The 27,489-nt window shown below is 46.1% G+C and overlaps 2 protein-coding genes across 2 annotated transcripts in view; both read left to right on the top strand.

Annotated features, from left to right (window-relative positions):
* Window positions 1-27,489, top strand: part of LOC142582657 (RYamide neuropeptides-like) — a 64,917-nt gene that overhangs the window by 24,995 nt on the left and 12,433 nt on the right. Inside the window, exon 2 of the mRNA XM_075692579.1 lies at window positions 20,902-21,066. Within this exon, the coding sequence (XP_075548694.1) occupies window positions 20,931-21,066 (136 nt within the window). The 5' untranslated portion in view covers window positions 20,902-20,930. The remainder of the gene's footprint in view (window positions 1-20,901; window positions 21,067-27,489) is intronic.
* Window positions 6,961-8,724, top strand: LOC142583544 (SCAN domain-containing protein 3-like). Its single transcript, XM_075694030.1, has one exon. It carries the CDS (start codon window positions 6,961-6,963, stop codon window positions 8,722-8,724), a length of 1,764 nt encoding a protein of 587 aa, XP_075550145.1.

The following is a 27,489-nucleotide window of genomic DNA, read 5'->3' as shown; positions in this document are numbered from 1 at the left end:
GGAAACAGACAAAAAATGACTGTAGTTACAGCTTCGACTAACGCCATCATGTTTCCAACATGCTTTCCGTGTGACATATTTTTATTGAAGATTTGTCTAATAAATTATATGGCGACACGTTGGCCAACTTTTTATTTTTTTTCGCTGTGTGGTAGAGATTGGTGGATCACGTTGGCCAACTTGTTCCCCGGTGCTAAATTTTGAACGTGCAGAACAGAAATGTAAACGTAACCAACAGTCCTCTAAGCCGAGAAAACTATTTGCAATAGCACAATTCAGTGGGATAGTTTCCTCCCGAGCGACGTTTAATCAAACGTTCAACACCGTCACGAATAGAAATTACATGCACATAACTCGAAAACCGATTCAGCATATCAAAGAAAGGTCAATTCCAGCATGGAGAACAAAGTCAGGAAGTCACTTTCATTGGACTGCTTCAACAAAGCCACTTGTTTGAACTTCATCCTGTCCTGTAGACGCGAGTTCCCAAGCGTGCGACCTGTATGGACGTCTACGGCATCGTGAATGCGTTATAGAGAAGAAACGCATAGCAAAGAGAATGTAGGCAGTGAATAATAAACTGCACTTTTGAAGGTTAGAATATTGCCGGACTAGAAGTCATACGTGGTCCCTCTAGCAGGAAAATTGTAGCTCGCTGAGCTGGACGAAAACACGCGTTCGTGGCAATCTCCACGAGTGTGCGTTCTCGCATCCTAGCACGGACGCGGGAAAGCCAGAGAGGAAAACGAAACACGAAAAGCAAACCTACCTTCGGTTCGGTACGAGTTCAATCGAGACTCGAAAAAAAAACGAGAGAACATCACAGTAGCTGAGCAGTCAACAGTGAGAGTTCAATCTTGCCTCAGGTGAAACCTTTGAATAGAGAGAGTTCCACACTATTGTCGGAGAGAATATTTTTTTTTATATTTCGTTGGAAGAGAAGCAGAAATAGAAACGTAGATAAATTCGCATGCGCAATTTCGGACGATGCAGATATTTATTCAGTTCAAAAACTTTTGGTTTCGGTTCGCACTGCCAAAAAAACATTCGCTGCAGACGAAAATTTGCTTTGTCCGTGGCGCTTTCGTTAGTGATCGTGTCTGATGTAGCATTGCCCAAGATATATAATATTTTTATGTGCAAGCCTCACTCATAGGAGAGTAACCACTAGAGTGAAATATTGGCTTTGTTGTTTCTTCATTGTTACAACAAAAGCGCAAACACCCAAAGCGACTGGGTACGCTTGTTCCAGCAAATGCCGGAAGTAGCGTGTGTCGGTGTCCTGCCCTGTATGGCTCGCCGGTGTACCAGCACATCTACACATCGGCACAGGCCGGTTTTTTTCTTTATTGGAATGAAAATAATATAAAGAGACGTAGTCACTTTATAATGGTGACGGCTACTCCTTTTCGCATAGCAGCAACAACAATGTAAAAATATATGTAGTAAGAAAAGGAAAAGAAACAACGTCATAGCATCGGACCGATTTGTCGTTCGCATGTTTACACTTTATTCAAAGCAATGTATGATATCCAGTTCGAATCAACTGAGAAATTCAAGATTATTACCGGTTGGTGTATATACAGTGAAAATACCGTCAGCACTCAAAAGAGAGCACCTTACTCTCAGTTGCGCTTAGTCATTGCTAAAGTCCAACGCGCGGAGTGTTGTACGGAATTTTGCGCTAATGGCACCTGTGTCGTAGAATAACTCCTATGTTGCGTGCAAGGGGGTTGAATAATCAATCTGGAAGACAGCGAGCTTGTGATACTGGTTCCTGTGACTACCAAGTTTCCGGGCCCCTCCACTGCAGCCTTCCATATTTTAAACACGCCCGAGCCTCTTGTTGTGATAAATATATCACATTCTCCCCATTTCGTTGCTCCTTTCTCTTTCAGGCTGACTCGAAAACAATGATCGTTAGGTACTTAAAGGTAATGCGTGCATTTTGGCGGTGTTTTTTATTGGTGCTTTCTCAGCATTTGGCTCCGCTGTCATATTGACAACACCTGCGCATCTTAAACACTGCGTGCAACACACATTGAATGCGATTCGCATTAAGCTAAACAGCGTAGTCACTGTGAAAACAACACGAACAATACCAGCAATGACATCACTGTTCTCAGCCATACCTTTGTCGGCATCATGACTACCAAAGGAGGAACCAGCGCGCGAGTCGTTATCAACACGTGAAGCTCGGACTGATTAAAAAGTTTTATAGTCAAGCGCACTGTGACTCATGTTATTGAGAACTCGGTAGTATTTGCGAAGAATCAGCAGAACCAGAGAGCTCGACTTCAAAAGGCGATGGAAGCCGCTGACATCGGCAGAGGAATTTGAACAGATGCAGATTTGCACGAAGCCTGGAATAACAAATCACCTTTGTTCATGTCGCGAAAGTCCACAGGCGAAGCCCGAGTGCTTCTTGCCTGTTACTGTCCGCAGCACTTCTCACATTATCTTTAAGCCCGCAAAAGCAGCCCTAATTTTCAATAGCGATTTCATCAAGCAAATCAGCTCGTAGAATTCACAGGATCTGTTCCACTGTTCCTTCGCGCTGCAGTATTTTCGGCTTTTTCCCGTGTTTTACTGGGAGACGCCCCTCCCATTGCCACGGCAATGGAAGTGGAGTTGGCAGAATGCCGACGCGACGTGACTGCTTCGGCAGGTACCGGCCCGTGGAAGAGAAAGTGCCCTCCTAGTCAAGCTGACTGCTGTACTCCTGCTCAAGCGATGACGCCTCAGATGACGAAGGCTTCGAAAGAGTGGTACATCGCAAGGCCAAGGGAAGAAACATCAGCGGACGATCTTCATCAAGTAAGTCTACCGTCATTCCACAGCGAAGGCCATCGGCGCACAGAATTCTTTTTGTGCCGGCACACCTCCCAACAACCCCAACCGCCTTAATAGACAAGCGATTTCCGTTTCTCTGGAGGCTCTTGTCCCAGGAGAAATCAAGGATATCAGAATTAATACTCGAAAGAACGTCCTGGTTATTGATGTCCACAACCAAAGCGCAATCAAAGCTTTGATGGCAGTAAAGCTCCTGGGCAACATCAATGTCCACTACCTCTTTCCGCAGGACAACGAAACCACGGCTGGTGTCGTTTATGATATTGGCACATCGATTAGCGACAGCGACCTGCCAATTTTAATCAAACCTGCCACAGATGGTGTTGCCTTACTACAAGCTCGGCGCCTTGGCAAGTCTACCAGTGTAAGGCTCGTGTTTAAAGGTGACTGCCTACCATCACATGCAAAGGTCGGCCACTTTCGGCATGTAGTACGACCTTTCGTAGCCAAACCCCTTCAGTGCAGAAGGTGTCAAAGAATTGGACATGTGAGTGCTGTCTGCCGAAATACTGCGACATGCCCACGATGTTCAGAACAACACGACACTGACACTTGCCGTGCAACAGAGCTCAAGTGCCCAAATTGTCAAGGCTCGCACGCCGCATCCTCAAAAGAATGTCCACGCCTAAAGAAAGAGCAGAAAATCTTGCGAAAAATGGCCAGAGATGCTTCTGCAGCGATAAGGTGACATCGCTCCCGGAAACGAAAGTCCACGAAATCCTCTTCCGGTTCAAGGGAAAAGTATCGTCAGGCAACGCCGCCTCCTGTTCCATCTGTGTCCAGTAAGAGCACGAATGTCAACGATAAAAGCGGCCCTGCTATTCCTGCTTCATCAAGTGAGGTGTGGCCAGCACTGCCCAAGACATGCCACGCGCGAGAGCCACACCGCATGACTCGCCATCTAACGTCAAATGTCACTTCAGGTGACCAAATGCGAGACAAGGATTCACAAGTGATTGCTGTGCTCAAATCCCTCACGAATGTCATGCATCTACTACTGACAAACATGGACACTCCGGCAGCTCGTAGCGCACTGCAAGTGTTGGACAAGAGAAAGAAAGAAACTACAAGAGAACTACAAGAGAAAGGAACTTTAGATTTTAAAGCCCCATGCGTTGTGTGAAACAAGAATAAGAAGGGGGGGGGGTCTCTTTAAATTACCATTGCAGCCTACAGAACACACAAAAACTAGTGCTTTTTGTTTTACTCTTAATACGTGGTACTCATTGCACAGCCTCCCGTATGTTTAATAATACCTCGTGAGCTACAACCGCGCGCGGCATGTCAGCGCCTTATATAACGGCGAGATGCAGCACATCTCGCCATTTATAGCCGTATAAGGTGCTTACAAGCCATGCGATGGGCGTTTGCGCGATATTATTAAATATCCGGGAGGCTGCACTGGCTGTTCATCACTGGCTCAGAAAAACTGCAGTGCATCCGCGTGTCCACTTGCCGTCCATCGAAAAGTGTCACAACCAGTATGCACGACATATGTCGCAATGAAGCAAATGCTTGCCAGGTCGCGAGTTCCTCAAAATCAATGCAGCAATGTGTTTCACAGTAAAAGCAGGCACTGTCGTTTTCTAAGGATATCACTGCTAGGCAGTTCAGCGGCATGTGTATTAAGATGTCGATGCACTTCGCTAGGACTTGGGATAACATTGTGGACTTAAACGAGGAAAAGTAAACGCGACAGGACTTTGAGAAGTATACAAAAAATACACCGCGGCTTATTTCCCTGCGCACTTCTGCACTCTGAACAGACAAAATTCAAAGCCGCCAAAATCCAAACAACATGGCCGGGACTTGTTGCCAAATTTAAACAAGTTCGCAGTCCGACTCAAGAATCGAGCGACCAATCTTGTGAAAACATATGCAAGTATCTGCAGTTCTTGTTTATGTTGGTTGAAGGAAAAATTTGCTACTTGCAAATAGATTCTCAGTCTCTAAGTTGCACCATCACTCGCTGAAGAGTTCCAGAGGGAAGGCACGAAGTACCCGCGTGTATTGAGCTTGGGGCAACATTTGCTTTCTCGATGCCACAAGGTTATTGGGCACGCTGTTTTCCGTACCGAGAGGACGGTGTCATCGCTAATGTGCAGGGATTGTGGCTCCACTGCGAGTTACGCAACGAAATGGAACCAACGTTGTTTACACGCACGAGAAGAAATAGCCTGCGCCACTGCCCCAGATTCACGGAGTTTTGAGTTGTTTTGCTAAATCTTCCCAAGGTACAAGAAGAAAACAAAAGCTGCACCCCCAAGGAGAAGCAGAAAACGGGCTCGCAGAGCTGCGAAATCTAATTTGCATTTCAAAGATGCGGAGTTTGTAAACAGCCTGCGAGTGATTGCTTTGAGCTTGCGATTGCGCTACACGGAATCATTGCCCTCGGCTTCAAGGCAGCGGTGAAAAATAAAGTAACAAACGGCTACGACTTGTCGGTGAGGGCCAGCATTGCTCCAACTCGCTCAGCTTTCTGTCGTTCTGAGCAGCATTGGATTTTAGTGCTTCTCAAGGAGAGCAGCTTTCTTGATGCTCATAGGAGCGCGTGAAGAAGCGTTATTGAGCGTGCTGCATGGCACGACAATCATGAAGCCTCTTTCACTGCAATTCCCAACGGCGTTCCATTTTTCTAGTTCTGTATTTGAGCGGTGCTCAGCTCTATTTGCAAGACTCCGAAGATTTCCAACCTCCGTACGATCGTGCTTGATCCGACACTCCAACAGCGATTACTAACCACAGTTGCAGTTGTTGCAGTGATCTCAGTTATCAGAGCGTCGCACCAGGAGAAAGGTGATGGTAATGGCCGATTACACTACGCTGCAGCGCTCCCTACGACTGGATGTAACCTTCACAAGTTCGTACTCTTTCTTCATTAGAATAGACTACTCCCAATATGCGGCCACTGAAAATGTGAAGGGACCTTCGGGCTCTATGCTCCGCCACTGCACCCGGTTCGAAGTCCAACCTCAGTCCCCTCGGGTCGTGCTCAGCCAACTCGATGGTCGACACTCCAGAGAGGCAATGATTTTGGGTACACGACTTCACCCATCATCAGCCCAGAATATCAACGGAGCAGAGAATACGCTTGTAAACACCCTGTGTCTGCCACTGTGCACGCAAACTCTCACCCGTTTTGCCTCTGCCTTCTTATCATTTCTTTCAATCTTTCATCCCTTTTCTCTTGCGCAAGGTACAGCCAACCGACTTGTTAAAGTCCCTGCATTTCCTTATCTTCTCTATCTTTCTCAGCTTGAGAGAGAGAGAGAGAAGGGAAGAAGGAAAGGCAGAGAGGTTAACCAGACTGAGTCCAGTTTGCTACCCTACACATGGGGAGGGGAATGGGGAGTGAAAGAGAGAGAGAGAGAGAGAGGCATACACGTGACTTATGGAGGTAATGATTTGCGCATTCTCTGGCCTCAAACACTTCAAGATGATTCTCTATAGTTATGTAACTACACTACCGAAGCGCCGTGACTTGAATATTCACTCTACGCCCGATACATTGAGGTAATTATATGACCGTCCACTGAGCGAACCGACACTACTGGAACACCGTCCCCACCGATCACTGACCTAGAAGGCAGTGAAGCAGGGTTGCCAGTTCCGCTTAATATAAGCGAATGTGGGCTTCTTTTTTCACCGAGTCGCTTATAAATTTTTACAGTCGCTTGTCGCGTTTTTTTGGGCTTACTCGCGATTTTCCTGCAAATATTGTTATTTTAATGCCCGTCGCGCGCGTTTGTCATTAAATATACGTGATAGTAGCAGGAGTCACAAAGTACGAAACTGTCCCTATCTATTCATCAATGTTTTGACGCCTTGCCAGCACTCGTGGTCGTCTATGTCGTAGTGTGTTGGTGGTGTTCTTTGTGCAAAATGGCTTCGAAGTGGTCGAAATATGGCAAACGATATTGTAAAGAGTGGGAAAAGGAAGCGCAGCTCAAGGACTGGTTACGCCCAGTCACCGGAGACGATAAAAAAGCTGCATGCAAGTATTGCAAGTGTGAAATCCGCGCTCATCATGCCGACCTCGTTCAGCACATGGCAACAGAAAAACATGCGAAGAACTCCCGGCCACTTTCCAGTGCACGTTTGACAACCATGGGCTTCACCAAATCATCGCCTCCAACGACAACACCAGAATTGGAGCTCAAGCTGGCATGTTACTCGGCGTGTCATGCCACTATCAACTCTGTGGATCATCTCGGCGAGCTGTTACAGTCGTCCACGGCGTGCGAGGTAAAGCTGCACCGAACAAAATGTGCAGCACTAATAACAAAAGTTCTTGCCCGTTGCCTGCTTGAGGATCTCGTGAAGGATATAGGTGCCTCGCAGTACTCATTATTGATTGACGAAAGTACTGACGTAGCAAATGAAAAGCAGGTCGCTGTCGTGGTTCGATATTTCAGCACCTCACTAAAAAAAGTAGTGTCCACGTTCCTGGGACTGTTCACGCTCGAGGGTTCAAGTGCCCAACAGATTGCACAAGGCCTCTTAGACTTCTTGACCAGTGTTGGTCTGGATTTCATAAGGTGTATCGGAATTGGAACCGACGGCTGCAATGTTATGGTTGGGAGGAACAATTCTGTGTACACACACTTGCGTCGAAAAAATGAGAACCTCATGCTAGTCAAGTGCGTGTGTCACTCGATTCAACTATGTGCAAGCAAGGCAGTAGAAGTGCTGCCCCGGAGCCTAGAATTCCTGGTTGGCCGTTCGTACAGTTGGTTTTCGCATAGTTCACTGCGGCTTCAGGAATACGGCAAAATTTACAGACTGATGAACAACGGCAAAGAACCATTAAAGTTGGTTCAGCTGTCGGGAACGCGGTGGCTGTCAATCTCCGGCTGCTGTAAACGTATACTGGAACAATGGGAGGAACTCAAGCTTCACTTCACCATCTGCAAGGACAAGTACCGTTGCTATGACGCTGAGAATCTGTCCGAAATGTATCGGGATCCTGTCAACAAGCTGTACCTTGTGTTCCTGAACCCATTGCTGCAAGAATTCTCAAGAATCAATAAGCTGTTCCAACTTGAAACTGGAAATCCACTGAAACTGGTTGATTGCCTTCAGAACCTTTTCCGGTCATTGATTTGCAGAGTGCTCAACCCGTTGTACATCCCAGCTGCAGGAGAAAGACTTCTGGAAGTCAACCTGGAGGACAGTGCGACCCACCTTCCACTTTCTGCTGTGGACTTTGGAGTGCTGTTCAACATCGAAGTGGCAGCATCCAAACTTAACGCTGAGCAAGAAAAAGACGTTAAATTGAGATGCCGGGATTTCATTTTTGAGGCTGCAAAGCAAGTGCAGCTTAGGCTTCCTCCCAACATTCAGCTATGGCATTCTATGAAATCATTCTCGCCCGAGAACGTATTGAGCCAGGTAAAACTGCCCCTTCAGGACGTGCCTCTCCTCAAACTGTTCAAGGGAGATGTAGGACTCCTGGATACACAGTATAGACGGCTGTGCCTCCTTCCTTGGAAAAATGTAAACAAGGACGGCGCTTCTTTCTGGGTAGAAGTGCTAGATTTCAAGGATGCAAGCGGCGAAAGTTGTTTCAAGGAAATAGCAGAGTTCGCTCTGTCGTTGTTGGCCATGCCCCTTAGCAATGCCGATGTCGAGCGCGTGTTCTCGCACATGAACCTGGTGAAGTCGCGCCACCGAAACAGAATGAAGAATCCAATGTTGAGCGGCATCCTGCACGTACGTTATGGCCTAAAGTTTCGAGGTGTTTGCTGCCGGGACTTTCAACCGACATTAAATATGTTGCAGCTATTCAACTCTAAAAATATGTATGGTTCCGAAGTGGACGCGGATGATTTTCCTGATGAGTCGAACACATCCGACGATGACTGTGTGTAGTTGAGCCGTGAAATGAACCATAGGCTGGATGAGTCAACAAGTAACTTCATTCATGTACAGGCCAACGCGCAATGACCAGGGTGCAGACTACCCTGGGGACAATGTTAAAAAACTACATGAGTGTTTTCGCTCATTCTTGCGGATATTGTTGCTGTTGAAAATAATTAAAATGATTTGTTCGCCTTCCCTTCATATTTGTGCGTTTTTTTGATACTGTAATTAAACGATTTGCAAGAATCGGAAAATTTGTTAATGTCCGCTTCTTTTGGGCTTCTTAGCAAAAGTCGCGCCGCTTTTTTTTGGGCTTGTTTTGGGGTGGTTATTTGCTTATTTGCTCGGCAGCATCTGGCAACTCTGCAGTGAAGGCACTGTTGTACTTTCTGAAAACGACTAGCTTGTGCAAGCGCCTTTGACTGCGTAGTGCCGTCCGCACATGTGCACACATTCATCGCATCCTCTCTCTCTCTCTCTTCATATTCCCGCTTCCCTTTTCCCAGGACGGGGTGTCCAACATACACTTTTCTGGATAACATCACTGTCTTTTTATTGTTTTTTTTTCTCTCTCTAGCTTTGCAGCACAGCGCGGCGAGCACTGAACATTTAGGCTGTTTTCATAGGCGGGCCTCGACTGGACTGTCATCTTGCGTTCCTCCACCTCACGACCGAAGCAGTTAGCGCAATCTACTTCATTTTTTTTTCATAATTTCATAATCAAGAGTTTTTCGTGTCTACTGAAAAAGAAATATCTAACGGAGGAAGCCTTTATAAGACAACTCTTGACTGACATAATTGTCGAAGAGAAAAGTGACTTCTCCGCTTATTTAGTGGCTCTGTCTTCCACTGATGCAGTGTCTCGATGCAACGTGTTGTATTTAGGTATTGCAGCAAACTGTAACACATTCTTACTGATTGCCGTGCGTGAAATAAAAATGAAACGTTAGGGCCGAATTCTCTAAGCTCTTCGTTTGCAAGTTGTGCTTCCCATTGCACGACTGCCTTCGCTAATTATATGTCCAGCAACCCGACTGATTGACATTTTCTTTTACGAACAAATGGAGCTAAAGAGAATTTTTTTTGTTTGTGTGTGAGTACGGGCCTTGTTCCGTGTTGCTTTCCATCTATCCGCATCTGTCGCCAAATTTTTTATGGCCTACAGACATTGTGAAATCACTTTGAAGTGGTCTGGGAGAAATAGTTTGTGCAAGCGTCAGCAGCTCAACAACTGCTGGGATCTTGACGTCAAAACATTCCCATGCGCGGACAAGCACGCGCTACAGACGGCCGTGTGTATCAGAGCGAGGCACTCATTGTGTAAAAAAAATAATAAAGTTAAAGTACAATTTTTGTATGTTGCCGCATTTCGCCCTGCGACATAGATAGGGTTGCGCAATTTTCACTTATGTACACACGTAAGTAACCACGCATTAACGATGTCAGGCACATACACGCACGGAGTACACGCGGAATGTCGAGCGGTTCCACGACATTTTGAGCTATTACGAAAAACATCCACGTCGTAGCATAGAGAGCGAACAAGATTTTCACGTTCGCTTTTCTGAAAGTCTGTAGGAATCACACCCTCACCTTGAGCAACGCTTGATGTGCAAGCCCTACACATGCCGGTGCATCTTCTCTACATGAATCAAAGCGTTCGCTGCTTCAGCATCTCTTGATCACATCACGAATACCTTGCTATGATTATTCGTTGAGTTCAGGTGTTGATGCCAGATCAGTTTTTAACGGCTGGCTACAAAAATTAACCCGTGCATCGCGACCCTAAATCGCAACTTTGTTCCCGGCAACAGTGAGGAAAACAAGTTGAAAGCCTCTGAATGTGTTTGCCAGCGTGATGTCCGCTTGCAGCGATGCCTTTCTTTTCTTCCACTGAGCGCTACAAAAACGTCTTCCTCTTCCGCGTTCTGTTAAAAATTTGGGGACAAGGTTATAAAGAGATTGGAGTTCTGAACGCGCTTCTTCGCCAACAGCCAGCCTCGTATTTCAAACGTGGACATCAAAGGATGACACCGCGCGTGTTTTAGGGCTGCCTTCAAGCGTAAAGGACAACATTGCGGGGGTGTCCCTATTGTGGGTCGTTTTTTCGGCAACCCACTACGCTTTCATTTTTTCAGCGTCTCACACCTATGTGCCAACACCACCACGACGCAAGGGATACACGAGGGAACAGACCCTGCTCCGTGCATAATTTAGGCAGCCCACGACGTCGCGTTTGGCTGCTTCGCTCGAACTCTTTCTCGCGTAATCAACAGGTTAAAACAAAACATAAGAAATAAAAGAAAAGTTCCAAACGCTAACAAACACGCCCTACGGAAGAGCCTGAACAGCAGCAGCAAATCTCAGGCACCTCAGAATGCCTAGGTTCTCGCACAGAACCACGTGCGCTTGCCCTCTTGCTGCATCCCTTTCGCACCTCACTTTGCTGATCACCGAGGTGCGCTGACCACATGGTAATGAAATGAACGCGCCGGCGCCGTGCGCTCCGAGGCGCGAGAGAAAACCCACGGCGTCCGCTCGCGTATACGCGCGGCTCAGAGCGCAGTTCTCTGCTGGAGCGCAGTGTCAATATTGACGCAGCGGTTTCCAGTTGACGGTAACCGGCGCTTGTCTACGTGGGCTGCAGCCGGGGATACAGCGCGGAGCGCGCGCATCGCGAAACTGCTCGGTACCGGACATTACCTGTCCCTAGGCACGTACGCATGCAAGCAACTGGTCTTTGCTGTACACCGGCCGAAGCTGGAAACGCAGCCGCGGCAAATGCGCGCACGCTCGCATAATTTGCGAGCTCGTTACGCAGTGCAAGGAAGCGCAAGTTGAAACAACATGACGGGCGCGACTGTCTGCGGCGAAACGAGAAAGATGGCAAGATTATCAGCTTGAAACATCAAATGGTAGAATTTTTTTTCCCCTTAATAAAAATAAGGAGGCTACCCACCTAGGGCGCAAACTGCGCTTGATCAGAATAAAAGTTCTCTCTCTCTCTCTCTCTCTCTCTCTCTCTCTCTCTCTCTCTGCACAACTCACGACATTTTTTTGTAATGCGCGAGTGTTTATTGAGCAGGGGAAGCACGTAACGCCTGGTTTAATTTGAATGTGTCTTTTTGTTGTATTAGTCTGGCTGCGGCTGACCGCTGTTCATTTGAGTGCAGCCACCGAAACCTCTTCCCGAACGAACCTTCACAGAGCATCCTGCTTAATTCGAAAATATAGGGAACGTCAATACGCGGCGCCCTTTCTACGTTCAAAGTTGGCACACCAAAACCTGCGGTGAAAGAATTACAGCACGAAATGTGCATTTTATTCTCTCTCTAAGATTCAACAAAAATTGTTTCTATAGCTTCGACCAAACGCAAATCAGGTTACGAAAAGAAAAAGATAGAGAACAATATGCGTAAAGATCAGCGGCTCTTTTCTTTCTCTTTTCACAGGATGTTGAAAGGTTATCCATTATAATGATAATTTCAACTGCAAACAAGATCATCTCGACTTCTTACATAAGAAGCCTAAATTACTCTAATTACAAGCTTCCATGAAGCTTTTTTTTTTTACTTTCCGAGTTGTGTATGGCCTTTTCCAACTATGGGGTCGTAATTGCATAACCGGCAAGCTATACCTTAGCCTCGTGACATCAGCTTATACAAGCGAAGTTTAGACAAAGCTTCAGAGGCGGACAATGCGGCAATCTTCGGCGCACTTTCGCCAACAGGACGGCTCTCAGATGAAACGAACACAATTATGCACCTCTCGAAGAAATATCTTATACTGCGAATGTTAGATGTTTGTGGCTTCTATATGAAGGTTTTAGTGGAAGCGCATGTACAATTTAGTGCTCAATAACACAGACGTAACTCAGTTTCCTTTATATTTCAGCGATATGCAATTTCAAGCACTATAATTTTTAACAATCTCCTTTAACAAATCACCAGATGCTAATGCTTCAAGATAGAAGGGTGCAGAAGAAGACTGAATAAACGGGTCTCCTTCCAGCAACACTACAAAAAACAATGAAACAAGAGGAGACAGAAAATACATTAAATAATACCTATCAATTTAAATACAGAGGTGCCCGCTTATAACTTCGATTTCATAGGTCGTTGGAAATGGTGAAAACATTCTTTTTTTGTTTTCGCCTACTTCAAACGTATATACCAGGATAACATTCTTTTATTTCCTTTCACGCCTTTCTGCTCCGGTTTCGTTATTTATCTTTCACTGCTCTACTGTCTACAAAGCTTCTCTGAACGCCCCCGACTGCCTGCGCATTCATAGTATCGTGTAAGCAGCCACACACGCGACATCAAAAGCTGCGCGCTTCAATGAGGAACTCTTTCTTCAACTTATCATCGCACTGCATGGCTCGCGAAGGACCGGTAGTTTCAGACGAAGCTCGCAGAGCGATCTTACATGTCATCCTCACGCCTGCGCACTCGAGGTCCGCTCGTTCCAGGTACGAGTGCTTACCTCAAGTGGGCTCCCCTCAATAGCAACTGCTTCTCGCAAGAGCATCCGGTGTCGGCGCTTCCTGGACTGCTGTGTCGTTCGTACGGGCCCGTAATGTCAACGGGAAAACATTTTGCGCAGCAACGCTCGCTTCTCGCGCCACGTTTCGGGGCGTTTGTTTTGGCACTGCGGGCCTCAAGCGCAGCGGACGGTCACCCTCCGTATATGTATAAGCACCATGAGCACCGAGCTTAGCTACAGACACACTTCGTTAATTACGAGCCGTGGCCCGTATTCACAAAAAGCTTTAACGCTAGTGTTGCGCGCAAGAGAAAACTTCATCCAATCCCCGATGCTGGATGTATTCGCGAAGGCGACCTGCCATTAGCGAAGCGAAGTTACGAACGGAAAGCTTCGTAAGTTCGGGCCCCGGCCCGGATGCCACAGGTATGCGGACGTGCGTACGTACTACATGCGCCGCATATCGCGCAAGCAATGAGTTTTGCTGGATATTAGGCTGAACAATGAGTTTTGATGGTTATTAACCTTAGGAAGTTAATGACATTGCGGCTTGCAAAGAAAGAAAGACATGCCATATACAAAGCAATTGAGTACAGGTAATTGCTGATACGAAAGGGCCACCTAGTTCGAACTCTTTCACACACACACACACACACACACACACACACACACACACACACACACACACACACACACACACACACACACACACACACACACACACACACACACACACACACACACACACACACACACACACACACGGGAAAGTTCATTAGGCCGTTATATTCAGGTTACAGTGGTTATCAAAGGAGCAGAAAACTTGCCAATTCATACTTTCTTTACCTTTTGAAACTAGTTACATTTACTATGCATGTAGACTTAGTTGAAACTGCGCATGGAGTAACTTACAGCTGTGCAATGAAAACTGAATGCCGATATTTAGTCTGTCTTTGACTAAAGGTGTTGTATCTGTTCCTATAGAGCAAATTGCATGTAATATAACACTAGCTGGCATTAAATTTTGAGCACCAGTGCATAGAAACGCCAATTTGATATGCCTCTTTTAGCTTCAGATTATTGCGTTTAAATTCCCTCAGTCTTTATGTTTGAATGTGTGGACTATGTGACGCAAGAAGAAAGACCATAGCAAGCACCCTGCAATTTATGTTTGTTGTGGCATGCTTTACAAGAAAAAATATCACAGCTCATTTAGCCTAAACAAATTTAAGGTGACCGAAAAAAAATTATATGCCTATGTGGCCCTGCACAAGCGGGAAGATAGCGACGTTCCCATAACGCAGGCATAGGTTGGTTCAAGATAATGGCGCCTCCGACGCCATCGCAAGTCCGGTGCAAACTTGATTACAAAGGGACACGACGCGAAGGTGTCATGCCTCTCCGCAATATTCCAGTCTCAAGAGTTTCTCAATGCTCATCTCATTCACGCATCCACTTTGCCCCTTCAGTGTTTTCATTTTCAAAGTGTGACGCTACAAGTGAGGAAAGAAAAAATAGCAGTAATAAAGCAAGCAAAGCGTGAGAGCACGAGTGCCTGTCACTCCTCATAAAAGCTTGGTTGAACGAGTTCGTTTGAGAATTAAAATGCGTTTGGAAAGCAACTCACCCTTCGGATTAGAATCTCTCATGGCGAAAAGAACCCGAGCTTGAAAAAGAAGTGAGAAAAAGGGCCAGCTAAGTGTCTCGAGCAAGCAACTTGCTCTTCGGTTGCCGCAACCACTTCTTCAAGTAAATCAGCGAAGCCGTGAAAAACTTACCTGCAGCCCTGGTTGGGAGAACTAGCGTCATTCTTTGCGAACAAGGAGGACACTGATGATTTAAGTTGAGCAAGACTTGAAAGAAAAGAGTGCCGTGCGTGAAGTGCAAAGTTCACATGCTATGTGTGACCGCTTACACGTGTCATAGCTCGACTGAAAAAAAAAAAGGAGGCTTTCAGTTCCAGTGAATTCCAGTGCCCCTTCTATGTCCGCTCGGTTAAGAGATGCTAACACAAGCATCGTTAATTTCGCCAACGACTGAGTTTCCTTTCCTTGCACTTTTTATTTTTTATTTTATAGCAGCTCACGTTTTCAGCTCTCTGACGACTTTGATGGTGTTTGTCATTTGTTAAGAATTTATCGTTCCATGAATGGCACAAATTATTATTTTACTGTCCCAGCGAACACTTCTATGCGCGCGATTAGCACATTAGTCTCCTAGCAGTTTATTATTATTATTATTATTATTATTATTATTATTATTATTATTATTATTATTATTATTATTATTATTATTATTATTAAAGCGTCCATAAACTAGATTACGCGTCGATCCAACTGCACGGTATAACACATCTGGCTGTTTTTTTTTTTTTTACTGCATCTGAAGATTCACAAGAGATTATACAGGAGCCACGAATGGCTTGTTTGCTTCGTTCTATGAGGCTACCGACTTTTGTTGCCTCGGTTCGACTAAAGCTCTCGAGATTACAGTGCACAAAAACAACTTTCAACGTATTCATTTCACTCATACACTTTCGTCCGAACGCTGTGCTGTTCCCGGCTTCTCTTGTTCCTATTTTCCGACATGCTGTGCCGTTGAATCCCTCCCCTCCTCCATTCCCTCTCGTCCCCATTATTAATTCATTTTTCTTCATTTTATCCATGCAATAAGCTTGCTTTGAACTGAATTCTTCTCTCCCCTTTTCATCTCCCTGCTGCCTTTTCCATTAATCGTATTTTCCTCCGTCATTACGTATAGCGCCCTGGCCAGAGAAGGCTGAACAACACTGGCACGCCTCTTGACTGTAAATCATGTTCCTTATTTCCTTTTTTTTATCCCTAAAGCGAGCTCACCCACCGATGTACCATTTGTGCGACGCAGCCAACTTACCAAAGGTCAAAAAAGCGATGCGCTCGCGAAAGACGATGAAACGAAACAACTGAGAAAACCAAAGAAATTTTGACCACTGAAGAATAGGAGCAGGGAAAATTCAAGTCTTCCTTGATCGCGGAATTATAAATTGTATTCGCTGCTTTTTTATGCCAATATTGTTTCGAGAGAAAGCGATTGCAGCGAAGATTGATGGGATAGGCGACGGCGAACAAGAACACCAGCTTTCAAAATACGCGCTAGCAGCCACTTCAACGAGGCGACAATTTTTCCCAAGTGTCAGTTTCTCATTTCAGCGAAGTTCTTATCTTTTCGGTCAAAACTGCAAAGGACGAGCCGGTGCCGCCTTGGTTCAGAGATTGAAAAGCTGCTTGCGAGCATGCAGCGTCATACATTGTTATCATCGATGTCCTTCCGATTCCCATAACTTCACGGAGAGCATTTTGCCCTGCAGAGAGAGAGAGAGAGAGAGAGAGAGAGAGATCCGGAAAATAAATGAATGCAACAGCAATAGTTGGTAACCTTTACTGTTAACAATGTTAATCTCTTGCCTGCCTATGCAAGATGCCCGGACCGTTTACTGAAACAAGCTTAACCCCGATGTTTCGAGCCTTTTAGATTAGTGAACAAGGCTTCCGTGTGGAAGCCCAAAGGCCTAACCTATCTGAGCATAGAACCTTAGTCGGCTTTCTGTGTTCCTTTTCCTAAATATGAGTTTACTTCCTGACAAAACTTTCGATTATCGATATCAAAGAGACACTTCACTAGCTCCTAGTGATAAGGAGCCGAAAAAATGCACGCTTCCTGTTTAAGGTGATCGGCTTAGGCCTACGCTCGGCAAACGGAACCGTTGATTCGTTCAGGCTCTACGCCCGCTACTAATGCCCTATGAGAACCGAATGCTCCAGAAATTTCGACGCCTACGTCGCCGTCTGCTGTTCGCGATGCACGACCGGATCTTCGGACCCCGAAGGAAGGGATATATAGAGAATCGAGTGTCCGCAGTTCATAATGGTACCACAAAAAGAAATAAAAGTCCGAAGTGCTAAACTGCACGGTTTCTATAACAAGCTGTTGCACTCTTTCCTAGTAGCTGCTCATTACAATCGCTTCTTCAAGACAGTGGCCCGAGAATCAAGAAGTCGAATCGGAGCTCTCGAGATCCGCATTAGCCCTATCACTCCTCCATGTCCTCCTGCCCTTTCATACTGCTGTTGTTGTTGTTTTCTTTCTTTGTTACAATTTTCTGTGTTCATGTGCTGCACTGTTTTCAATACTACCCGTCAGGTCATTGAAAGAGAAACAGGGAGGAACACGCGGAGACTCTTCATTCTTGTAGGTATGCACTATAATACCGCAGTTAATCTCACCATAGTTCAACGTGTTGACGTTTGTGTATATTCTATCTATCTATCTATCTATCTATCTATCTATCTATCTATCTATCTATCTATCTATCTATCTATCTATCTATCTATCTATCTATCTATCTATCTATCTATCTATCTATCTATTCGTCCGTCCAACCGTCCGTCCGTCCGTCCGTCCGTCCATCCATCCATCCATCCATCCATCCATCCATCCATCCATCCATCCATCCATCCATCCATCCATCCATTTCTCTCGCTTTCTTCACATTCATTGCACTTAAACAGTGACCATATCCACACTGTTCTACTCAAAATGACTATTTCACACTGTGCCACTATTCATATGATCGCTATCACGATTTCCCGGTGACTTCACGTGCGCAGCACTCAAGCGTGTGAGCTGTCTGGTCAGTATAGCACCTGGTCTGCTCCTCCGCTATGTGAAGCCTAAGTTTGAGGCCTTGATAGGTGACGGAAGCTGAACAACGTTGGTCATGTAGCAAACTTCTAGCGCCATGTCTTTATTTCAAACAAACTTAGCACTGCTCTGTGTTTTTCGGTGCATGTGAGTTCAGTTACGTTACGGTCATAAATAACTGATAACCATGCTGCACGTAACTGAGGGTCACGAGAACGTTTAGGTCGAATTGTTGGCAAGTGCAACACGCTAAGATAACAGTCTCACGCCGTAGGTCTCAAAGAGTTAATGCATAATTACGTGAGATTAAAGAACGACCATCTATCCTAGAAGCGATCAGCCGCGCTAGGTTCTAGCACAAGTTGGTGGTGCCGCTGTAGGCTCGCGTGAGTTGCAAGAAGTTACGGGCAACACGATGGCCTCGTAAAAAAAAAAAAGAATGTTATACCCACAACGCCCAGCTCCCGCGGCGTTGGAGACGTATGGTTCAATTTCGCTGTCCGAGGCTGACCGCAGCTTCAGAAAACGGAGTGCTATTAGCGTCCACATAACGACGCCTCTGGCAGTAGATTAACGACGCACTGCACTGTTACGCGAAGGGTTTCGGCGATCGCGTTGCACGATACCGGGCCATGCGAGAGTCCCTATACGGTCAAGAGCTCGTGAGAAGCGTCTTTAATGACGCAGAAAAATTGTCCCCAATATATATGCCTTCTGTATACCCTTACAAAACGCTGTAGTGCACAAAAAATGCATTTGCTTAAGTATACGCGCCCATATTTCGGTAGTCACTTAATATATAATCCAAGGTTTCTCTTACAAACGAAATTCCCGGCATGTAACTGCATAAAGGTGTAGCTTGTGAAAGCAGGCAGCGTATTTATTTAAGATTCTAATCAGGCACAGTGGAGTAAAGGGTGCAACGCAACGCCTTCTCTGAATCATGCATATGCATTTGCTCAGTCGTTATCTGTGTAAAAAAAAAGAAAAGAAACGAGGATGCTAGCAAGTAACCACATATAATTTAGCGTAGTTCTGAGAAATTATCAAGTTCTATCTAGAGCCCTCTAAGCTTTAACAAGTTTCTGAACGGGCAGTGGCATTACTTCTGACTGATGATAAGCACTTCAATCTTTTCTCTTTTCTTTTTTTTATGTTCAATTGCTGAATAATTAGTTTGTTAATTTATTCCTCCGTATGCTGTTTTTTATTATGTGTAACTCGAATTTGTTCGAATAACACGAATCTCTGCATTCATTTGGCAAGCGTCCCTGTAGATTTGTGACAGATTCGTACTTTGTGTATTCAACTGTTTTCTTTAATCGCTCGTTTTCTTTGTTGGAACACTTATGTGCACATCGGTGCCGAATTTCGTTTTTCTAGAACGCTCATCTATTTCGTTTTCCCTGACGCCAAGTACTCGTCATTTTGTGTGCGTATGTCATTTCATTTCTACATGTTCGAAAAATAATCAAATTTTGAGAAAAAGCCGGCGACGAAAGTTGCCTACATAATCGATATCATCAGATAAGCCAAATCAAATCAGTCAGAGAATCCGCCACGTGGTGGCTCACTAATTAGTTAAACTAAATTCCGGACTGTAGAATCCCCCCGTGGAAGAACTCTTGTCCACCAAGCTTTAGGTGTAAGTTAACTGACCCCTGGGCAAAAATAATTCGGGGCTTACTTGTACGGCGTGTCTCGTAGCTGGAGCGTTGCGTTAAGCCGTTGAGGCCCACCAACGAACAAAGAAAGTACGAATAAGAAGCTCGCTAGTATTGTCAAATACCTACCAAGCATTATCTAACGCGGACAGTAAACAGAGTTCGTCAGAATCTGTAGAGAAATTTGCAGTCTCGCGCCAGTTCCAAATTTCTGTGGTAAATTAGCACGCTTTAATTAATGAAGCAGTTACTGTTTGCTGCAAAAAAAAATGATTGACAGCGGATTTTTGACCACCAGTGGCCATATTCCTATAATTCAGAAAACTAAAACGTCAATGTACCGAGTTTTCTCAGCATGGGATTAAAAACCACGAATCGTAAGAAGCGATCGGAACCTCTGCTGCACTCGTGTCATTTTTTTTAATCTTCGGCACTGTCTGGCGCGTTTTTCAGCAAAGTGAAACTTCGAGGGCCAACGCCTCACGAGTCAGTCAATCACTTAGTCATCTTTAGTCGATATTGGAATACGAAGCGCGCTGGAGGACGTCCTCTTCAGTGAATGAATAGGCACCTGTATCTGTGACGAGACAATTGCACGTATTCTGTGTATCCGCCCGTGTTATATAGCACGGAGAGGTATATGCTTTGTCCCGTACTAAATATACTCCGCTGAAAAACACGGTCAGAACAAAAAGGCGTCAAAAAATTGGTCGAAACTGACGTTGGTCGAAACTGGCACTAAATAAAGGTAGCTAGAAAGCCAGTTCACCTCCGGCGGTCCACAGGCCTGCGAGATATTCTATGACACTAATGTTTGCCGCCTCAGACATTGTGCACTAATTTCCGCTTTCATACTCGTCTTTCTCTAAGCCTCTCTCCGTCCGTCTTCCCTTTCCCCGTGAACGGTAGCAAACCTTTTTCTTTCCTGGCTAACCTCCCTGTCTTCCTTCTTTTCTTTTTCTTGTCTCATACTCTCTCTCTCTCTCTCTCTCTTTATAGACACTGAAATAATAATAAATAGAAAAAGCCGGAAAGTTGATGATGGTCGCGCCTGGTTGACTTCCCTAAATCTGGGGAAAATCATAGAAATAGAAGTAGATAAGGATAAGATGGATAAAGGAGAGTCTGTGCGCGCACCCGAGGGAGAATGTTCACTCATGTGCAGTGACAAGCGCTCGTCTAGCCCAGTGGCCGTGGAGAAGTGCATCACAGCTTTGTTCGCAGAGGACACCTTAAGTAGAGTGAGCTGTGCTCCAACAACAAATGTGCGCCGCCTCTTCTCCCGTTTGGCTTTGTTCGTATTCGTCCGCAAACGGTAGCGCATTCGACAGCGCGGCCTCTCTTGTTCTCGCCGCAGGTTCCCCATCAGCAACAGCAGCCATCGCCATGTTGAACGCCCGCGCGTGGGCCGTCGCCCTGCTCGCCCTGCTTGTGCTGAGCGTGACCTCAGCGGCCAAGGGCACGCCCCAGTTCGTGCCCAACGGACGGTACGGCCGCCGGAGCGTCACGCCGCCTCTCGCTGGTGAGCGCGTCGAGCGGAAATTGTCCGTTCTCGGGTTAATTTTTGTTCAAGTTACGTTCCTTCGCTCTATTCAAACGAAATGCGATATTTATGTCGTGTTCGAGCAAGCGTTTCAAATGTTTAGCTCCAGAACGACGACCGGACATTTACGTAACATTTGAAACAAGGAAGGTAGGATACCCAAAACAAAACGAGGAGGAGGAGGAGGAGGAGGAGGAGGAGGAGGAGGAGGAGGAGGAGGAGGGCTACTGTGAGGTTAGCCGGTGCATGAACCGGCTGGCTACCCTGTGCTGAGGTAAGGGAGTGGGAAAATAAAGATTAAGTGGGATCGAGAGAGGTCGAGGAAGGTCGAGATTGGCGGAGGGTAACGCTGCCGATGCTTCGGTACATAACGTATACACTACTGTATTAATCGCGCCTTCTTATTTTTTTCTTCTTCAGATCTGTTGGCTACATGTATTGGTGTGTGCCGTCATGGTTTGGAAAACGAGCAGCGTAATGGGCTCCGTGTCAATTTGTTTTTGAAAATTGGTCTTGTTAGCTGGACCGTGTAAGACCGCATCGCAGTTGATAGGTGGTGTTCAGGTGGGGCAATTTCCAGCGACTTTTGCAAAGGTAGGTCCGTCTGCAGCAATCAACACCTCCTCCCCTCCTCCTCTTCCTGCAGCGGTGCTCAGAATAGACAAGAAAACTAATATTGTTCTTTTTTTTTTTGTTATGCCACTGGGTGTCATAATCTCTATGCGCACCAATTTGTTCTCATTCGTAAATGTACGTAGTTCGAGAAACCTAACCCCTAACCGAAACTACCATCGATAGCTCAAAAATATCGTTATTTTCTGGCCATCTTACGGGTCGGAACTGCTCAAGACGTCGGACGACTTGAAAAAATAATAGCTTCCGCACCAGACACCGAGAGGTGCAGCGCCCCCTGTCGCCTCACAAAATGCTAGAAGAACCCAAGATGGCACCGACGAGCACTCCGCTATGACCTTTCAAAGGGTGACATCGGCTCAGAAACGCAAGCTGGTTTGTTCAAGCCTGCCTGACTACAAGCTACAACACACTGGGGAATCTGAGGACGAGTCAACAATCATCGGCGATAACGACGAGCTGAACCTTTCAGACCTACATATGGACGAGGCTGGATTCCGAATCGTGCGCCATCGTAAAAACAGGACGAAATCACTGCAGGGTCAGAAAGAGCTGATTTAGAGCAAGTGAACCCTATTGTCCTATATTCTGAGATTGAAATGATTCTCGGTGGAGCGCCAGTTGAGACCATTTCACAGCGCAGGGAGCATTGCTCTTGGATGTAGAGACAGAAGGACGAGCTAACGTCCTTCTAGAGACCAAGAATATCGGTGGCATAGCCATATCTGCCCGCATTCCACCCAGCTATACGAAAAGCACGTACATACATTGTTAGGGGAGTCCCAAAATGGTACTCGGATGAAGGAGAAGCTGCTCACGTACCTGAGACCTTAGGGAGTATTCCATGTGAGAAGAATGAGACATCCATTCATTTGTAGCAATTGCTACAAAGGTTTTCCTTCGTAGCAACTGCTACGAATGGGTGGATGTCTCATTTTCCCTTCATTAATTACTTCCCTGCACCTTGCGGGTTTCCGCAGAACTATTACGTCAAACCCTTGCCTTTGCTTCGAGATTTTGACAAATTCGACTTCACCCTGCCATATGCCAGCCACCTGCTTAGCTCAAATGGTAGAGCGCCTGCCCTGGAAAGCCGGTGGTCCTGGGTTAGAGTCCCGGACGAAGAAGAATTTTTTTTCTTCAACTGCAAGGCTTTTCTTTCGAGGAACCCGTATGGGTTTCCTTTGTAGCAATTGCTACGCATGGGTGGGTGTCTCATTTTCCTTTAATTAATCACTTGCTTTAAAGCAAGGAAAATATTTACCAATCCTTACAGAAGATTTTGCAGATGTATACACATCTGGCAGATCAGCAGGAACGGCGAACCCTCTGTCATCTCCATTACTCCATACGACAGATACGCCATTCACCTTTCGTGAGTTGGATTTGGCGCTTAGCAGATTAAAAAGACGGTGTGCTGCAGGTTCCGATTTGATCGACAATAAAATGCTGACAAATCTACCATACGAGCAAAGGCGAGTCCTTCTGGAGATATTTAATCGCGTCTGGAGCACAGGAGAGATCCCCCAAACATGGAAGACAGCGTGGATGGTGCCAGTGCTCAAGTCTGCAAAGGGTCCTGGGAACCTTGCCTCATATCGGCCAGTATCGCTAAAATCATGCGTATCAAAGTTGATGACACTACTAATATGTACGAGGTTAACTTGGTATCTTGAGCAAGGAAAGAGATTGCCATCGTGTATGACTGGATTTCGCCCACGGTTGAGTGTCGAGGACGGTGTTTTGGACTTGCTAAGCCACATCGGGCACCTTCGCGTGACAACCTTTCTACACTTACCCTCTTTGTGGACATTACCAACTCATATGACTGTGTGCTTCATACTAGGATCATCTACGGACTCCAAGCCCTGGGTGTCTCTCGATATGCTCTTCGATTAGCCCAAGAATTTGTAAGAGAGTGACATGTTCAGGTTAAGCTCGCAGATATAATGAGCGAATAACGACGAATTTTCCTCGGCGTTCCGCAAGGAAGTGTCCTATCTCCCTTGTTTTTTAACGCTGCCATGGCCACCATTCCAGACGCATTGAAGGTAGGTTAGACGGCTGTTAAGATCTCCATCTACACAAATGGCATCTGCATTTGGATCTCGAGGTACCAACGTAAATGTTTGGCCCGGATAGCTCAGAGGGCAGTCTTGGTCATCGATCGCGACTTATCGACGCTTGGCATATTTTTATCAGCGGAAAAATCTGCCTTCATGCTTTTCCCGCGAGTGAGGCGCAAGTCAACGTCGTGCTGCTGACATACTCAAAATCATCGTTACAACGATTACACCGTGGCCTACCTCGAGACACGTTTACAAGGAAAGCACTGATCAAAGTCTTAATGAGCAAGGAATTTAACGTAAAATCTCAGTGGGTCACATCCCACATCGGAATTGAAGGAAATGAAAAAGGTGACGTTCTTTCACGCCAGGAACTGACATGTTTTCCAAAAGCAAGAACGCCAAAGATTTTTCACAACCCTAAGGATGCAATCCGCGTTCACTTTAAGGCGATCTACCAGACTCCACACCCAGATTGTGTGACCCATGGACTTACTCGGGAAGAAACAACGCTGTTGTATCGCATCCGGACCGACTGCGCGTACACCCCGGCTTCGTTATTCAAGGCTGGACGATGCGCTTCCCCGTTCTGTGCCTTCTGTGGTGATATCGCCGACATCGAACATTTCATTTTGGTATGCCCGCAGTTTGACACAGAAAGGAAAGCGATGTTCGACAGCCTGCAAAAGAATGGTCTTTCGCACCGAAGCTCTGAAGACGTCGTTTTCCCCGGAGGGCTTGCGGCAATCAGGAAGTAGGTGCAACGACTGCTGATCGCCTTCATGCTCGACACGGCGCTCTTCGACACCTGGTGAAACAAACACTGTGACACTCATAGGAGGCCCAAGCGGAACAATTGCCGGCTATGTATGCCAGACTAACCCCGCCTGCTGTAACACCACCACCACCACCGAAAAATATCGCTACAGCGGTTAACCTGCCCGTATTCACAAAAGGAGTGGTGGTGCCGACTTTGAGTTGGCAATCTAGTTCCACTGAACGTAAGGGGACACATTTTTTGACGACGCCTCGCCTAGTCTGGCTATTCGTTCGTTACTTAAGAGAACTAGTGGCGCGCTCTAAACCAATCTAAAATTCAAGCTGGCGATTTTCTACGTCCTCCTCGGCAGAAATGTAAAGGAAGAGAAAGGTAAGAAAGTACGCGACGTGACATGACAGAATTAGCATCCCAGCTTGAGTTGGAATTTAAAAAAGATATAAAATCTGACCTTCAGTTTCTGAACTAAGTCATCTATTTCTGCGGAACAATGACACCTGGGTGGAATTCCCAAATCATAATCTACACTCTTCTATGCCGCTCCGCATGAAGCGCTATATAAATACTTATATAAATACGCTGTTCCTACGGAAATGAGGCGGTGTTAATAGGAAATATTTGCCGCTTGTCACAGGAAAGGTATTGAATTATTGAGCCAAGTATACAGCCTTTGGTCTGTCTTATAAGAAAAGGCATCTGCTCTGCTGTTCATGGTTTCTGTTGTCGCTAGCCACTTTCGTCACACAAACTATGCGGCCTGAGTGACTGAATTCACAAACTCTTTTTTTGCAAACTGTTCACCACTTGCCAGCCACATTTGCTATAATACGTATAACATCACAACTGGCCGACACCTGCTGTTACTGAGAGGTCTACAGAAAAAAAAAAATCTTGGGAGCTTGAGCCCAGTTCTATTCGAGCTATGTTGGCGTTCAACTAGTCAAGACGTAAAGGCCGCTGAAATATGCTGTTTCCTTAACATACGCGGCACTAAGCGGTGTCTCCCTGCATTAAAAGCGTTTGTAGAGCTGTATGAGTGTTTCAAAAGAAACGGCGCAATTTGGCCATATTGAACAAGCGTGTTGAAGCTACCACAAAAAAAAATAGGAAGAAGAAAAAGGCAACGCAAAGTTCTTCCTTAGATTTATTTTCTGCCTTTACGCTATTGAACGCGGAATTAACGTGTTCGAATGGATTATTGCAGTAAATCCGATTACCTCACCGTCTGTGACCCCAGACACGCGGCCTTTGCCGAAGCTATCCTTGATGAGGAAGCTCAAGTGAATCGACAGCAAAGAAAGAAACGACGTGCTAGAGACCAATGAGCCAGTGGATTCAGGCTTATAGGCTCCCAGTGGCGCCGCAGCGAATGGATCAAAATGAAACAAAGTGTCTGGCGCCAGTTTCGCTCGGTGCGATTTCGGCGCTCGCCTTAATCGGAGCAGTACTGGCGCGTAGTCAATTAAATCAGGACTTCCCTCCAGGTGTTCGCCGAGACCTCCTTCTCCCTGTTACGTAATTTTATTTCAGGTGAGATTAAACGTGACTTGCGCCTCTCTATGTTTGCACAGCGCAAAAGACGAGGACCGAAGGAAGGGCACAACACGGGCGCTCGTCTTTTGCGCCGTGCAAACATGTCGATATCGAATCACCAACTCGCCCAAGACTTCCACCCTTGTGCGCCTCTCACTCTTCTATTTCTCCTTTACACTAATTCACACAGACCAAGCATTGGCTACCTTTAGTCGCTTCTGAAACAGACCATTTCGTCAAAGTACAGCCGGCAAATTTGCATACGAATTAGGTTAAGTGCATCACTGCGGTAGCTGCTAGGCGATTCTGGGAGGCTGACGGCAGGGTAATGTCAGAAAGGTAAGGAAAGGCGGACGTGTGCCGTGGAATTCGTTCATGGAAGATGCTACACAACTGCGCTTTATTATTGTTATTATTATTAAGTTACTGCGTGGTGAATTAACCAGCCCAAGAAAAAAGGCAGTTTACAAAGCTTAACGATTGCCAAACAACCCAAAATTAACACCGGAGCGTGGCCTTGGCTTCCCCGTACACAAATACAGAAAAGAAAGTAATACAGGCGAAGGCGCGCGAAATCCGCTCAGGAAATCGGAAGCGACTAACTGGACGTGTCGTTTGTCTCCACAAACTGTGTCGACCCGGCTGACCCGGCGATTCGCAACGCTATCAGCCGGCATCTGCGTGAGCCGACAAGTAACGTCATCGCCTCCGGGAGAATCCTTCCGCGACCTCGTTGATTGCGTTGGACACGATGCCTTAACGAGTGCTGCCAGGGGGCCCTTTCTTGAGGGGTAGGGGGGTGGGGGCATCCTTCTCACGGGGCATCTTGACTGCTGTTCGCTATTCCCGAGTTAGCAACTGGTGACAGACAATTAGTCAGCGTCCGAAGCAAGCGCAAACCACACAGCCCCCCCCCCCCCGTTCTTTCTTTTTTTTTTTTTGCCGGAATGGGTCACCGCACAAGATTATAATACATGGATATCTTTTTCGGGCTTCGATGTTAATAAGAGAGAGAGGGTGAACACGTGCGGGGAGAGCGGAGGAAGGGAATGTACTCGCAACACGTGTGCTTCGTATTAGTGTACTTTCAGACCTTCTTATACACTCTTTATGTCTCAAAAAAAAAAAGGTCTAAGAAGCAGCCTGGTATTTGTCTTACCGCATCAGTCGTTATCGCCGTCGAACACTCTTTCGTTAATGTTGCTTCCGACGACAGGCTGTGCACAGAGTGCAACTGAAAATAAACAAATGTGTAATGAACCAAGCGCACTCTTAAACTTTATTTGTAATTTTTTTGTTTCATCGTCAGGCTGTGAAAGTATCCCAGTTTTGGGTTCACTGTTTGTGCGGTGCAAACACCTTTCGGGAAGCAGAACTGCGCTCAATTTTACA

Source organism: Dermacentor variabilis, chromosome 5 (assembly GCF_050947875.1).
Source record: "Dermacentor variabilis isolate Ectoservices chromosome 5, ASM5094787v1, whole genome shotgun sequence".
Taxonomy (NCBI): domain Eukaryota; kingdom Metazoa; phylum Arthropoda; class Arachnida; order Ixodida; family Ixodidae; genus Dermacentor; species Dermacentor variabilis.
The sequence above is the reverse complement of the archived record's forward strand: the minus strand, read 5'-3'. Positions and strand labels throughout refer to the sequence as shown.